Source organism: Uloborus diversus, chromosome 2 (assembly GCF_026930045.1).
Source record: "Uloborus diversus isolate 005 chromosome 2, Udiv.v.3.1, whole genome shotgun sequence".
In the NCBI taxonomy this organism is placed as follows: domain Eukaryota; kingdom Metazoa; phylum Arthropoda; class Arachnida; order Araneae; family Uloboridae; genus Uloborus; species Uloborus diversus.
In genome coordinates, this window is record NC_072732.1 from 13310227 (window position 1) to 13324648 (window position 14422).

Consider the following 14422-nt stretch of genomic DNA (forward strand, 5'->3'; position numbering starts at 1 on the left):
CATTTTTATTTATTTTTATTTTATTTTTCTTTTATTTTTTTTTTATTTATTTATTTATTATTTTTTTTTTTGTGATCTGTTGAACTTTAGCTTTACGGTACAAGATTACTTATTTGGTTTCCGCAAAAAAAAAAAAGAAAATGTGAAAAAAAAAAAAGAGTTATAATGAGTTTGAATTCTGAAATTTTGAATTCAAATTATGTTTTTCGCAATCACGAGTTGCGACAGGACCCTACTTATTGGTTACTGCCCTACTCACTTGTTTCCAGAAACGACTCCTGTCCCTCCTCTAGGGCGGTTGCGTGTGTACAGTTGTGTAAGTGTATGTGTAGGCTTGTGTGTGTGCGTAGACCTGTGTGAATGCGCGTTGGCGTGTGTGTAGGTGTGTAAAGGTGCGTGTATGTGTGTGAGTGTGTACGTGTATGAGCGTGCATGTGTACTACATGGAAGCCACCGACTGGGAGAAGCGGCTACCGGGAGGAGTCGTGCCTGCAGAGGACGATGCGGTTGAAAAAGGAACCAAACATCAAGGACGGTCAAGTAAAAACAATTAGCAATCGTGATTGCTTAAAATAAATAAATAAATAAATAATAATAATAATTGGAATTCTGAAATTTTGAATTCAAATTATGTTTTTCGCAATCACGAACTGCGACAGGACACTACTCATTGGAGTTATTGTTTCTAGAAACGGCTCCTGTCCCCCCAAGCCTGCCCCTCCTCCTGGGCGGTTACGTGTGCATAGTTGTGTGTGTGTAGGCTTGCGTGTGTGTGTGGACCTTTTTTTATGCACGTAGGCGTGTGTGAATGTATGTGTATGAAGTCATGTGTTTGTATGTGTGTGAGCGTGCGTGTGTGTAGGACATGGACGCCTCCGACCAGGAGAAGCGAATAGCTCAGGACCGGGGGACAGCCGCGCCTGCACGGCAGAGGCCGGTGGGCGGTGCTGCTGGTGTGCCTGGTCCAAGCTGAAAAAGGAACCACAACATCAAGGACGGTCAAATGAAAGCAATAAGCAATCGTGATTGCTCAAAAACGTCTAATTTCAACATTTCCTTATGTTTAGTATTGAGCTCAAAACACGTTTCTTCAACTATCTCAAAAAAACATTTCTGCAGATAATGCCGTTTACCCTTCCACGACAGATTATCTTTTATTACCTTAAATTGTTTATGATGGTTACCATGGAAAGAACTTTATGTTTTGACATCTTTATCCAAAAAATCCTTCCCAAAAAATAATCGAATGAAATAGATTTTCTCCTAATATTTTTTAGTTGTATCATCGTACCTATTTTAGCATTTTTAAAAAGATGTTTTTTTTTTTAAATTCAGTGGAAAGTTATTGACTGTAGGTTGAGTTGTAGATTCATATTCCAGCAAAAATCTCAATTTACAATACCAAATTTTTCAATTCAAAATCTAAATTATTAATCGAGGAATCGCTAAAACGTGTCTTAAAAATTTAATAGCATGTGTGAAGGGAAAGAAACAGTTTCTACTTTTCTAAGTTTATATTTCTTCTGCTAAACCCTTTTAGTTTTTGTTTTAAGTTTGCAAAATATGTTCGATTCAGCGTAAAGAATTTTTTATTGCTCAATACCTCTCATATGCCTCAAGCATACTTCAGTTAAGGGGGTCCGGGACATATTTTGAAAAAAATTTTATTAAATACTTTAGAGTTTTGAATTTTTTTGCACTGATTCACGATCTATTTATTAAGCAAAATCATTACATAAACACTAAAAAAAAATTTTATTTAAATTTAATTTGTTTTAAAAGAAATGTTGCTTTTAATTGTTATACCTCAAAATATTCTTGGTAAATTTTCAATGTTTTTTTTTCAAAAAACTATGCACAAATATCTGAGCTTTAATTTTTATTCGAGGATTTTAAAAATATTGATTCAATAAAAACTAGAAAATATTTGAAGAAAATCGAAAAATTCGAAGATACTTTTTTTTTAAAAAAATCATATTTTTCGCAGTAAACTTTTTTTTTTTTCAAATTCGCCGAATAAAAATTAAAGTAAACTATTTGAAAAAGATATGCTCCAAATTTCATTACTTTATCTCTATCGGTTCCTGACTTATAAGAGTTTGAATGCAAGAATTCGGGAAAAATTGCATCATGGAGAAAAACTCCTTTAAAGTTTTAAAGTTAAATACACATTAGTTAGGTGCATGCAACAAAAATAATTCTATCTTTCGTTCTAATTAAGATAGAAACAAGGTTCAAACGTCTTTTTAAGCAGATGAAAACGGAGTAAATTTTCAAATGATAAAAAAAAAATGCAAAATTTGACGATTTTTGTGTCCCGGACCCTTAAGGGGGTCCGTACATTCAGGGGTACATTCAGACCACAGTACCGATTCTTTTCAAAGCTATTGGTCGATTCATCGCTGAAACGTGTCTTAAAAATTCAATAACATGTTCGAAAGACTAGAAACATTTTCTCCCAAGAGGAAACCAAAACCTTTTTTCTCCAAAAGTGGAGAAAGATATCATCTACCGCAAAGCAATCATTTTAAAACCATGACATTTTAATTGCTCTTATCTGTCAAAACCATTTTTCAGAAGAGGACTCGGTTCTTTGGAAACAGACAAAACATGTCTTTATTTCTAAAACTTCGGGCTGAAAGCTGTATTTAGGACTTTTTTCCTAATGTTTTTCCTTTTTTCAGACTATAATTTTATGGGTGCTTTATTGAACACTTGAGTGCAGTTCTAATGGTTGACCAACACAGCAAAGTTATCACGTTTCTATCAAGTTTTTGAGTGAAAATTCCTATTAATTTGTAGTGATTGTTCTTTTTTTTCCTGCCTTTTATTGAGTGAGGCATACTTCTTATACTGCTCTAGACAATACTCATTTCGTAATTTATTTGGGAACTTCATTTTAAGTGTTAAATTCATTTATAGTCAACTAGCTGCGTTGCCCGGCTTTGTCCGGTCCACCTTGAAAATACAAATTGTCTCAAGTGACGTATATACAACAATCAGGCTTAAATAAATTTAAAAAAAACATCATGCAAAATTTTCCTTCCAAACAATGACGCTAGATATTAAAATATTTTTAAGAAATTAAATCGAGAAAGATTCATTTAAAAAGCGTAACCATGGAAACACAAAATAAAATAAGTTTAAGCAATTAAAATGCGAAAGAAAACGGGAAACAATTTGAAGGGAAATGCGATTTTTTGAAATTGATTTAAAAAGGCTCGTAACTTTTTTTTTCCTTCGGAGATAGAAGTTTAGTTTTTCGACCAAAGGTCGAGATATAACAGGAGTAAGAAATGCCACTTTTTTCAATGCTGTCAAAAAGAAAACTGTGGGAAAACCCCTTCACTTTTTATTGATAGATTTAATGAAGAAAGCAGCGCCTAAATTTTCAGATAATCCTAAACAAATTCGAGCTAAAAACGTAAATAACTCCCGCCGTAATTAAGGAAGAGCATTAAAACAAATTGCGTAGAACGCGGAAAATTCTACTCTTTCTAACGATATATAATATTAATATGTTGAAGTAGTTTTTCACTCCCACATTCAGGAATTTGTGTGAAAATTGGGCTTAAATTGGAATAAAAAGAGAACAATTCATCGAATTTTTTTCGAACTGGTCTGCAAACCTTTTCAGGACTTAAAGGAACAAACTGCGAAAATTTCAGCGAAATCAGCCGGATAGTTCGCAAGTTTTGCGATTTCAAACACACAGACACTTTTTGGAGACTTCATTGTATACTATGTAACTTCTATATGTTTCATATATTGAGCTTGTTTTATTAAGTGAGCTCAATTTGTTATATAAACTGCATCAAAGTTCATTTCGTACTTTTAGCGGTGCAAAGTTCTTTTGAGATTTAAATTTGCAATGTTGAACTGTTTTGCAGTTCTTGATGAACTTTAGTATGTTTGTTTGGTTGCTTCATGTTAAGGGAGCTCAGCTTGCTTTATATGCTGTTCCAGACAAATTTAATTTTGTAATTTATACGAAACAGAGCTCTTTTGAGATTTTTCCTTGCTCTGTTAAGCTCATTTACAATCAATATCGAGCCTCTGTTGATTGCTTTTTTTAGTGAGCTCAGCATGAAATATTGCGCGAAACAAAGTTCAATTTAATTTATACGGTGCACACTCTTTTTAGTTTTCCATTTGCAATGTTAAATTCACTTACAGCCATTAAAGAACTTTTGTATGTTTGTCTATTTACATTTTATTCAGTGAGCTAAGCGTCTTATACCGCGTCAGACATTGTGCATTACTTAATTTATAAGATACACACTCTTTTAGCTTTCCATTTGCAATGTTAAATTCACTTAAAGTCATTAAAAGAACTTTTGTATGTTTGTCTATTTATATTTTATTCAGTGAGCTAAGCGTCTTATACCGCGTCAGACATTGTGCATTACCTAATTTATAAGATACACACTCTTTTTAGCTTTCCATTTGCAATGTTAAATTCACTTACAGTCATTAAAAGAACTTTTGTATGTTTGTCTATTTACATTTTATTCAGTGACCTAAGCGTCTTATAACGCGTCAGACATTGTGCATTACTTGTTTTATAAGGTACACACTCTCTTTAGTTTCCCATTTGCAATGTTAAATTCACTTAGTCATTAAAGAAGTTTTGTATGTTTGTCTATTTACATTTTATGCGGTGAGCTAAGCGTCTTATACCGCGTCAGACATTGTGCATTACTTAATTTATAAGATACACACTCTTTTTAGCTTTCCATTTGCAATGTTAAATTCACTTACAGTCATTAAAAGAACTTTTGTATGTTTGTCTATTTTCATTTTATTCAGTGAGCTAAGCGTCTTATACCGCGTCAGACATTGTGCATTACTTAATTTATAAGATACACACTCTTTTTAGCTTTCCATTTGCAATGTTAAATTCACTTACAGCCATTAAAGAACTTTTGTATGTTTGTCTATTTACATTTTATTCAGTGAGCTAAGCGTCTTATACCGCGTCAGACATTGTGCATTACTTAATTTATAAGATACACACTCTTTTTAGCTTTCCATTTGCAATGTTAAATTCACTTACAGTCATTAAAAGAACTTTTGTATGTTTGTCTATTTACATTTTATTCAGTGAGCTAAGCGTCTTATACCGCGTCAGACATTGTGCATTACTTAATTTATAAGATACACACTCTTTTTAGCTTTCCATTTGCAATGTTAAATTCACTTACAGTCATTAAAAGAACTTTTGTATGTTTGTCTATTTACATTTTATTCAGTGAGCTAAGCGTCTTATACCGCGTCAGACATTGTGCATTACTTAATTTATAAGATACACACTCTTTTTAGCTTTCCATTTGCAATGTTAAATTCACTTACAGCCATTAAAGAACTTTTGTATGTTTGTCTATTTACATTTTATTCAGTGAGCTAAGCGTCTTATACCGCGTCAGACATTGTGCATTACTTAATTTATAAGATACACACTCTTTTTAGCTTTCCATTTGCAATGTTAAATTCAATTACAGTCATTAAAAGAACTTTTGTGTGTTTGTCTATTTACATTTTATTCAGTGAGCTAAGCGTCTTATACCGCGTCAGACATTGTGCATTACCTAATTTATAAGATACACACTCTTTTTAGCTTTCCATTTGCAATGTTAAATTCACTTACATTCATTAAAAGAACTTTTGTATGTTTGTCTATTTACATTTTATTCAGTGAGCTAAGCGTCTTATACCGCGTCAGACATTGTGCATTACTTAATTTATAAGGTACACACTCTTTTTAGTTTTCCATTTGCAATGTTAAATTCACTTACAGTCATTAAAATAACTTTTGTATGTTTGTATATTTATATTTTATTCAGTGACCTAAGCGTCTTATAACGCGCCAGACATTGTGCATTACTTATTTTATAAGGTACACACTCTCTTTAGTTTCCCATTTGCAATGTTAAATTCACTTAGTCATTAAAGAAGTTTTGTATGTTTGTCTATTTACATTTTATGCGGTGAGCTAAGCGTCTTATAACGTTCCAGACATTATGCATTACTTAATTTATGAGGTGCATACCTCTTTTGCGAAGTTCATTTACAACTTTCCATTTTTTTTTTGGGGGGGGGGGTGTTTTGATGGGTATTTTTCTCATTTAGGGGGCTCTTGCTTTTTGAAGGGGTCTTCGCGATATTGAGGGGATGAGCCTTTGCCCTTAGGAGAGGCACCCCTGGCCGAAATCGGTACAAAAGGGTGATTGCACATACCTCGACACTTGGCAGCTCTTTAAATGTTTACGAAACCCCTTAAGAGGCGTATGAAAACTAATGTGTTAGACTAACCTTAGACAAGGGTGCATACAGTGTATCGAAGAAATTCAGAGATTAAAAAAAAAAACAAGAACTGAAAGTCTACCTGTATCAAACAAGTTATTCATGTCTTTTCATCCATAAGCTCATTATTTTTTGCATTGAAAAAGGCGTTCCCTGTAGCGCCAAAACACGTGTCTGCTGTAATTTTCAAATTTGTGCTTCTTCTAACGTTGTTTTGTCTTATTTTACTGTTCAGCACAAAGGTATTTATTTATCTTAAGTTATTCATGCTTTTCAAAGCTTGGAGTAAAGATTGGCAGCAATGGCTATAATAAATGTTGACGGCAATAAATGCTTTGGCTTTTGGCGAATTCCAGCGGACTAGTTAGTAGTATTGGGAATATGACTTTTATATTTTCTAATATGTTTTTCTATATTGCTTTCAAACCAAACTAAATTTTCACAATGTGATGTTGATATACGTGTAAAGAAATCGCAGGAAAATGAATAATTTAGAGTCTTAAACCTTAACTAATTATGAATAAATTTTCTTTCAGTTGTAGTGAATTCTATAAAATAGCAAACATTTAACAATTTTTGTAGCATTATTTATTCTGTTACACTAATTATTTTGTAGCAAATCTTTAGCTTCATTTTAACTCATAAGTTTTTTTTGCTCACTTTTTTCAATTGCTAATCAGGTATGAACATCAACTGTAATAGCATAATTATGCCATACCCTCTCTTATATTCAGTAAATTACGACTGAGCTTGTGATGTATTTCATGTGTTTCTGCCTTATCCTCGGCAAATGGGTTTGTAATTTACTGAATATACCATGCCTTGCCTTCAATCTTCCAGTTGAACCGAACCATTGCTTCGGTCACTCATCTGGTCTGAGCTAATTCTATATTAGCTACCCCTTTGTTTGGCACTCTTGGCTTCCTTAAGAGGTTTTCATCTACAGCTCAGTCATTTTCCTATGCCGGGCTGATGAGTGCTAATAAGCACGAAACTGCAGCCCTCGGCTGGAAATGACTGAACTGGCAATGTATTTCATGTGCCTCTTTTATCTTTACTAATAATAAAGCAGAAAGTCTCTCTGTCCGGAGGATGTCTGGATGTCTGGATGTCTGTAGGATGTCTGTAGGATGTCTGTGACGCGCATAGCGCCTAAACCGTTCTGCCGATTTTCATGAAATTTGGCACGAAGTTAGTATGTAGCATGGGGGTGTGCACCTCGAAGCGATTTTTCGAAAATTCGATGTGGTTCTTTTTTTATTCCAATTTTAAGAAAAAAAACTATCATAAATTACGAAATTATCATGACGTGGAACCGTAACAGGGGCACAAGCCAATTGGCGAGATACGAAATTATCATAACGTGGAACTGTAACGTCGGTACAAGCCAGTTGGCGAGAAAATTCACCATACATTATTTGTAAATACACAGGCGATCCAAAAGACCTTTAATTTTTCTATTACGGGCGAAGCCGTGCGGGTGCCACTAGTACTTAATAACTTATTAAGCTTTAATGTTATACTCTATTTTTACTCCAACATAGAATTATCACAAGCAAGGGCTAAGTCACAAGCTGGATTATATAAGCGAGTATAGGTTTAAAGCCGAAGGTAAAGCTTCGTGAGAACGTGAAGTCCTCAAATGGGAAGAAGTTTGACTTTAGCCTCGACACAAAAACGACCCTTAAAATCAATGAGGTTGTTTCCTTCAGTTAAAAGTACTACTTTTTAGCCTACTTTCCCAGTAAAAGTCAGAAAAAGAAGAAAAAAGCATGAAAGAAGGCTTAATGCATCTTAAAAATATCGCAAAAAAACAAAAAAAAAGTCAAAAATAAATAAAATAATTAAATAAATATTGAAATATTAAAAATTGGAAAGTAGGGTATTGAGATGGGGAAAAATGTCCGTCGGTCTGTCGGTCTGTCTGTCTGTCTGCCCCCCCCCCCCCTAATAACTTTTGAATAAATAGCCCGATTCGAAGAAACTTTTTTTTGTTCGAAAGATCTCGGCGACGACACCTCATTCCCATATTTCACTTTTTGATTTGAACTATTTATTGTTCAATTTTGAACAGTTCAAAAAACTTAACATTAGCGCCAACGGGAAAATTCAAGGCAATTCCGAACTGTGAGGCGAATTTGCTTCAAACAAACTTTGTAGGAAAAAGCTTTTGATGAAAAATTTGTATATAAAATTTCTTTTTGATTTGAACAATTCTCCGTTCAATTTTGAACAGTTCAAATCCCTTAACATTAGCGCCTACGGGGAAACTGAAAGTCAATGTAGATTTCTGAGCTGAAGGCGGAATTACTTCAAACAAATTTTGTTGGAAATATCTCTTGACGCCAAACTCCAGACTTCGACTCCGAGAATTTAGGGGCACTTGACTCCGACTCCTGTGCCCGACAATCAATCGGACTCCGACTCCCCGTCTTCGACTATGACTTCGTAGCTTTGGCGAAAATTTATACACGGAGGAAAAACCGATTCTTATAGATTCGACTCCGACTCCTTTACCCCAAAATGAGATTGACTCCGACTCCGACTCCGCAGCTATGGTTTTGACTGAAATAATTATTGTTGATCTGACGTGTTTTTATTTTTACGTTAAAGTTTTAATTTAGGTATTCAGTTTTCGACGAACAAACTTGAAGTCATTTATGTTTCTACATAAAGATATCCGCAGACGATTTTTTTTTTTTTTTGACAATGAAAATTATTTCTTTAAGTTGACATTTTATTCTTTTTCTTTATTTTGGTAAGTGCATTAATTCATTAAAAAAATTGTTTTTGGCAACAGGGGAAAAAGAAACGACTTTTTTTTTTTTTGATATGATGTATTTATTTTAATGAGCTTATTAATTTTAATTATTATTTTTTTGGTTTTGAAAGCTGTTAAAGATTTTTTCAATGGAAAAAAGTGTATTAGCTGCTTTAATTAAAATTTGCTGCTATTTTTTTTTTTTTTTTACGCATCTAATTTTTTTAGATGAGTGAAAAATATTTTATTCCTAGAAATCAGCTTAAAGTATTTTAAAAATATGTTTGAAAAAATTTGCGATTTTAGCTATTTTTGAGAATATTGATCAGGTACTAGAAAGTAGTATGGGTATGCGGGAAAGTAGGCTCGTCTAGTTCTAGACAGAACTTCTTGTTGTTATTGAAATTGATAGAATGAGCAAACAATTAACATAGAGCCAGAAAAAACTTTCATTTTTCCCCAACTTCTATTTTTCATTTATTTATTATTTTATTTTTTTTTACTGTCCGATTTTGACAATAAAGCGTGGTCTTTATGGCATCACAAGTGAAGTACTTTGGCGTGCTACTCCGTTGGCGAGCTAATTGTTTACGCTTTGCTCTAAACCACGTTGCCAGGCTATGATAATTTGCGCTGTGCGGTAATAGCATCAGTGAATGGCATGTCATCACTCGTGATGGCATGTGCAGAAGCGTAAAATATATGAATTTCAATCTGCGCACCGATGAAAAAACTGTTTAAAATATTAAATTTTGTTAAATCTTTTAAGAAATGGTTAAATCCTATGCTTTCAAGCATGCTTTTTCAAAAAAAAAAATTTCTTAATTTCGAAAACAACCCATTTGGAAGGGTTATACATTATAATTTTAATTTTTTTAAAAGAGGAATGAGATTCGCAAAGAAAAAAAAAACCTTGTAGTTCAAAGCTTCTGTAGGCGGACAAAATTTTAATATTGAGTAATACTAATGCTTACAGTTTTGAGTGGGATAGGATGGTTTCCCTCGTTTTGACTTCTAAGCTATCAGTCAGCCCTAAAATTTGCAGAATTTCTAGTTTTTCTGAGCTGACACACTACGAAATTTGCCAATTGTTGTCTGGGTTGAGGTCAGTCAGGTATTTAATTACCTTGAAATTCAACGTTGTATAATCCGTCAATCGTCTTTCGAAGCGCGACCATTACTAAAAGTACAGCTAAATACTTGTGAACTCCAAAAATAAATAAATAAATAATTTGAATTTTGACACCTGGAATTCAAATTATGTTTTTCGCAATTACGAGTGTGTGTGTCGTGTGTGAATGTAGGCGGATGTGTTTGTGTCTGTGTGCAGGCATGAGTGTGTGGGTATGCGTTTGTATGTGTGTGTATACATGTGCGTATGTATGTGTGTGTGTATGTGTGGGTAGGTGTGTGTGTGTGCAAATTGTGTGTGTATGTGGGTAGGTGTGTGTGTGTGCAAATTGTGTGTGTATGTGGGTAGGTGTGTGTGTGTGTGCAAATTGTGTGTGTATGTGGGTAGGTGTGCGTGTGTGCAAATTGTGTGTGTATGTGGGTAGGTGTGAGTGTGTGCAAATTGTGTGTGTATGTGGGTAGGTGTGTATGTATGTGTGTGTGTAGGGTGTGGGTATGTGTGTATGTATGTGTGTGTTTGTGGTGTGTGCAGGCATGAGTGTGTGTGTGTGCAGGTGTATGTATGCATGCGTGTGTGTGTGTGTAGATTATGGACGCGCCGGTTGAGGGTGGTGCTGCAGAGGGAGGCGGGGGGAGGGAATAAAATCATAGGAACATCAAAACTGTCAAATGAGAATAATAAGCAATGTGACTGCTCAAAACAATGAGCTCAGAAAGTTTTATATTGTGTGTGAACCCCAAAAGAGGGATGTTATGAATTAGGAGTATTTTAAGATTCTTGACTTCGAAATTATTTTAGAAAATTATTATGGAGTCAATTCTCATAAGTTCTATTTCTAGAGATATTATTATATTGTAGTAATTCCGAACAGTAACCTTGGAAAGAAAAGTAAAAGCATTGGTTATGTAAAGACTAATTCCTATATCCAAACAAAAGTAGTTTTCATCTTCTTGAACTATCCAATGTATCAATAGATTCGTCAAAACGATAACACGTGAAGTCCAATAATAACACTCGACAAAGCACAAAGAAAACATCCACAAGGAGGAAAGAAAGAAAGCAATACTTCTTTTCCAAAAGCTAAGAATATTTTCATCTAGCCAATGGCCATCAGCGTCCCTTCACATCCATGACGCCTAAATTGCTTCTATCAATCACTGACTAAAAGATCCCAACCCTGCACCCAGTGAGTGATGGGAAGGATTTGAAATTGCATTAACAGCTTTTCAAAGTGCTTGTTTGTGCGGTTACTTGAAACTTTATTTCAAACATTATTCAGGGAAAAGTTTTGGATCAGCGGTTTTCAGTGTATGACGTCGGGAAGATTTTTTTTTTTCTGTAAGTTGGTAGGGTAGTCTGGCCTAGTAGTTTAGGCACAGTTTTACTTTTAGAAATACGTTATATCGATAAAAACAGTAGCATTTGGTAAGATTTTTATTGTATGTGTAATTATAGAAAAACTAGTGGTACCCGCACGGCTTCGCCCGTAATATCAAATTAAAAGGTCTTTTGGTTCGCCTGTATATTTACAAATGATGTGTAGTGAATTTTCTCGCCAATTGGCTTGTGCCCACGTTACGGTTCCACGTTATGATAATTTCGTATCTCGCCAATTGGCTTGTGCCCATGTTACGGTTCCACGTTATGATAATTTCGTAATTTATTCGTCCATCTTATGATAGTTTTGTTCTTAAAATTGGAATAGAAAAAGAACAAAATCGAATTTTCGAAAAATCGCTTCGTGGTGCACACCCCCATGCTACATACTAACTTTGTGCCAAATTTCAGGAAAATCGGCCGAACGGTCTAGGCGCTATGCGCGTCACAGACATCCTACAGATATCCTACAGACATCCAGACATCCTCCGGACAGAGAGACTTTCAGCTTTATTATTAGTAAAGATTATAAAAAAATAACTGGGAAGCATTTATTTATTTATTTATTTTTGTGAATTTATGAACTTATACCTTTTCTTGAATTTAATTCTTTTATACAACTCAAATTCAAAATAATAGAATACTTTCCACTTTTTGGAAAAAAGTTTATTCTATCAAAATATAAGTGCAAATTAAATATTTAAAAAAGAGTGTCACATTTCTTTGACCTTTAAAATGTACATTACATTTCAAATATAATCAATTAAAATAATCTTAGACGAAATAATCCAAAAGTTCATTTTGTGATGAAAATTTACATTGAGTCAAAAAATTAGAATATTCGGATTAAAGGGGGAAAAACACTTTCAAAAGAAACAATATCAGTACTAGAATAAGTCATTTTTTGCTGGATTGAATGCTTTAATCCTTTTCAGACGGATTCTATCACCTGTTTACATCAATCGTTTCTGACACTGTTTCCATATCCTCTTCAATGCGGCAACAAGCTCAATTTTGTTCGCGGGCACCAGGTCTTGAACCGCTTTCTTTAGATTTGACGGTACCACAAATTCTTGATCGCATTGAGATTGGTAGAGTTTCTTAACCAGTTTAATACCGAAATTCCTCTTTCTATTTTAAATCTATGAATTTAAATCTATGAGATTTAGAGATGTGACATGGAGTCGAATTTTACTGAAAGATAAAATGTGTCACTCAATGTGTAGCTGCTGTGCCTCAGATGAAGTATCATGCAGTATTATTGATTAACAGCGGAAGTCACGCATTGTTTTATTTTAAGATATACATGTATAACTTCCCAATTCCAGCAGCCCTCATGCACCCACAAACCAAGAAGGATGTGTCAAAGTGGAAAGAATGTCTTACACAAGATTTCTAATACTCTTTTCTTTTTAAACGTCAAACCCGAACACCTTTTTGTGTTCACTTATATTCCAAAAAAATATTCATCACTAAATACAATACTTTTCTACCCTTGTTGCCCCTGTTTGAGCTTCTCTTTGTTCCAGGAGATCGGTGTACTTTCTGCTTCATGTTTATCTTTGGTCTCACTTTGTAGATCTGCAATTAAAACTGCAGTTTATGCAACAGTCCAATAGTAGTTGGCGTGGATAAGGTCCATTCTATCCAACACTTATGGACGAAAAAAGCATTTTTCAACGATTATTTTGGACAATTTACTTCAACTTTGGTTTATCTCTGCCAGGTGTTACAATTTTTCTACCTCGTTTACTTCGGTTACTTTTTAGTTGGTCAGTCCTTCTATATTCCTTTAAAATCTTACATACCATAGATTGTAAAACGTTCATTTGAATTGAGTTGGATAGTTTTTTTCTAACTTTGGGAAATGATACAATGCGTAACTTCGTTCTTTTCCCTCTATTTATCACCTTGACGACTCCTTTTGAGCGATAAAAGACTTTTAAAAGAGCGTAAAATTATTCGGGCGCCAAGCTCCATACTTGTGACAAACTATAGGGTAACAGGTATGTAAATACTTTCGCTACTTTTTAAAATTCACATGGAATGAATAAATTATTCTAATCTTTTTGACCCATATCAAAGATCTATCTATTTTCCCAATGTGTTAATGATCCATAAATTGTTAAAATATTATCTGAGAAGTTGTTTAAATTGATTTACCCATTCATGAACAACGATTTTTAGTCTTTTTAATTTGCATGCGTTCATTTTTCCTTACTCAGGGACAAGTTTTGTTCAAACAGTTCTGGTATTCTATGGTTTTGAATTTGGGTTGTAGAATAAGTAGATTTTATCTATTTCACAAAGATGAGGAAGCATGCTTAAGCTTTTACTTTGAACTAGTGCATTATTGTTCCCTTTGAACGTTTTGATGCTTGTTTTGCTTTTTAAACATGTAACTCTCTTTTTCTATTATCTGACAATCCCTCCCTACTTTTTTTCCAGTTGTCAAAAGACGATACAAAGCCCAAGTATACGATGAGTTCGTCGTCCGTGGCAATACTGCAGTTCTCCGATGCCAGGTTCCATCTTTTGTAAAGGAATACATCACTTTCCAATGGAAGAGAGGAGATGGAGTCACAATTAATTCCACAGTAACCAGAGGTAAGTTTTTCGCATACACATACCGCCCATACACACACACATTCATATACACAACTACCCACACACTTATGCCAGCAAACAGACACAAACACACATGCCTACACACACATACACATACCCCCTACACACAAACACACATACCCTCTCACACAAACACACACGCCTACATACACACACTCGTGATTGCGAAAAACATAATTTTAATTCAAGATGTCAAAATTCAAATTAATTTTTTTTCCTTA

The 14422-nt window shown here is 34.2% G+C and overlaps 1 protein-coding gene across 1 annotated transcript in view; it reads left to right on the forward strand.

Annotated features, from left to right (window-relative positions):
- The window catches only part of LOC129217817 (cell adhesion molecule Dscam2-like), a 234892-nt gene that overhangs the window by 43872 nt on the left and 176598 nt on the right, over positions 1-14422 (forward strand). The window contains exon 3 of the mRNA XM_054852155.1: positions 14022-14180. Coding sequence (XP_054708130.1) covers positions 14022-14180 — 159 coding nt within the window. The remainder of the gene's footprint in view (positions 1-14021; positions 14181-14422) is intronic.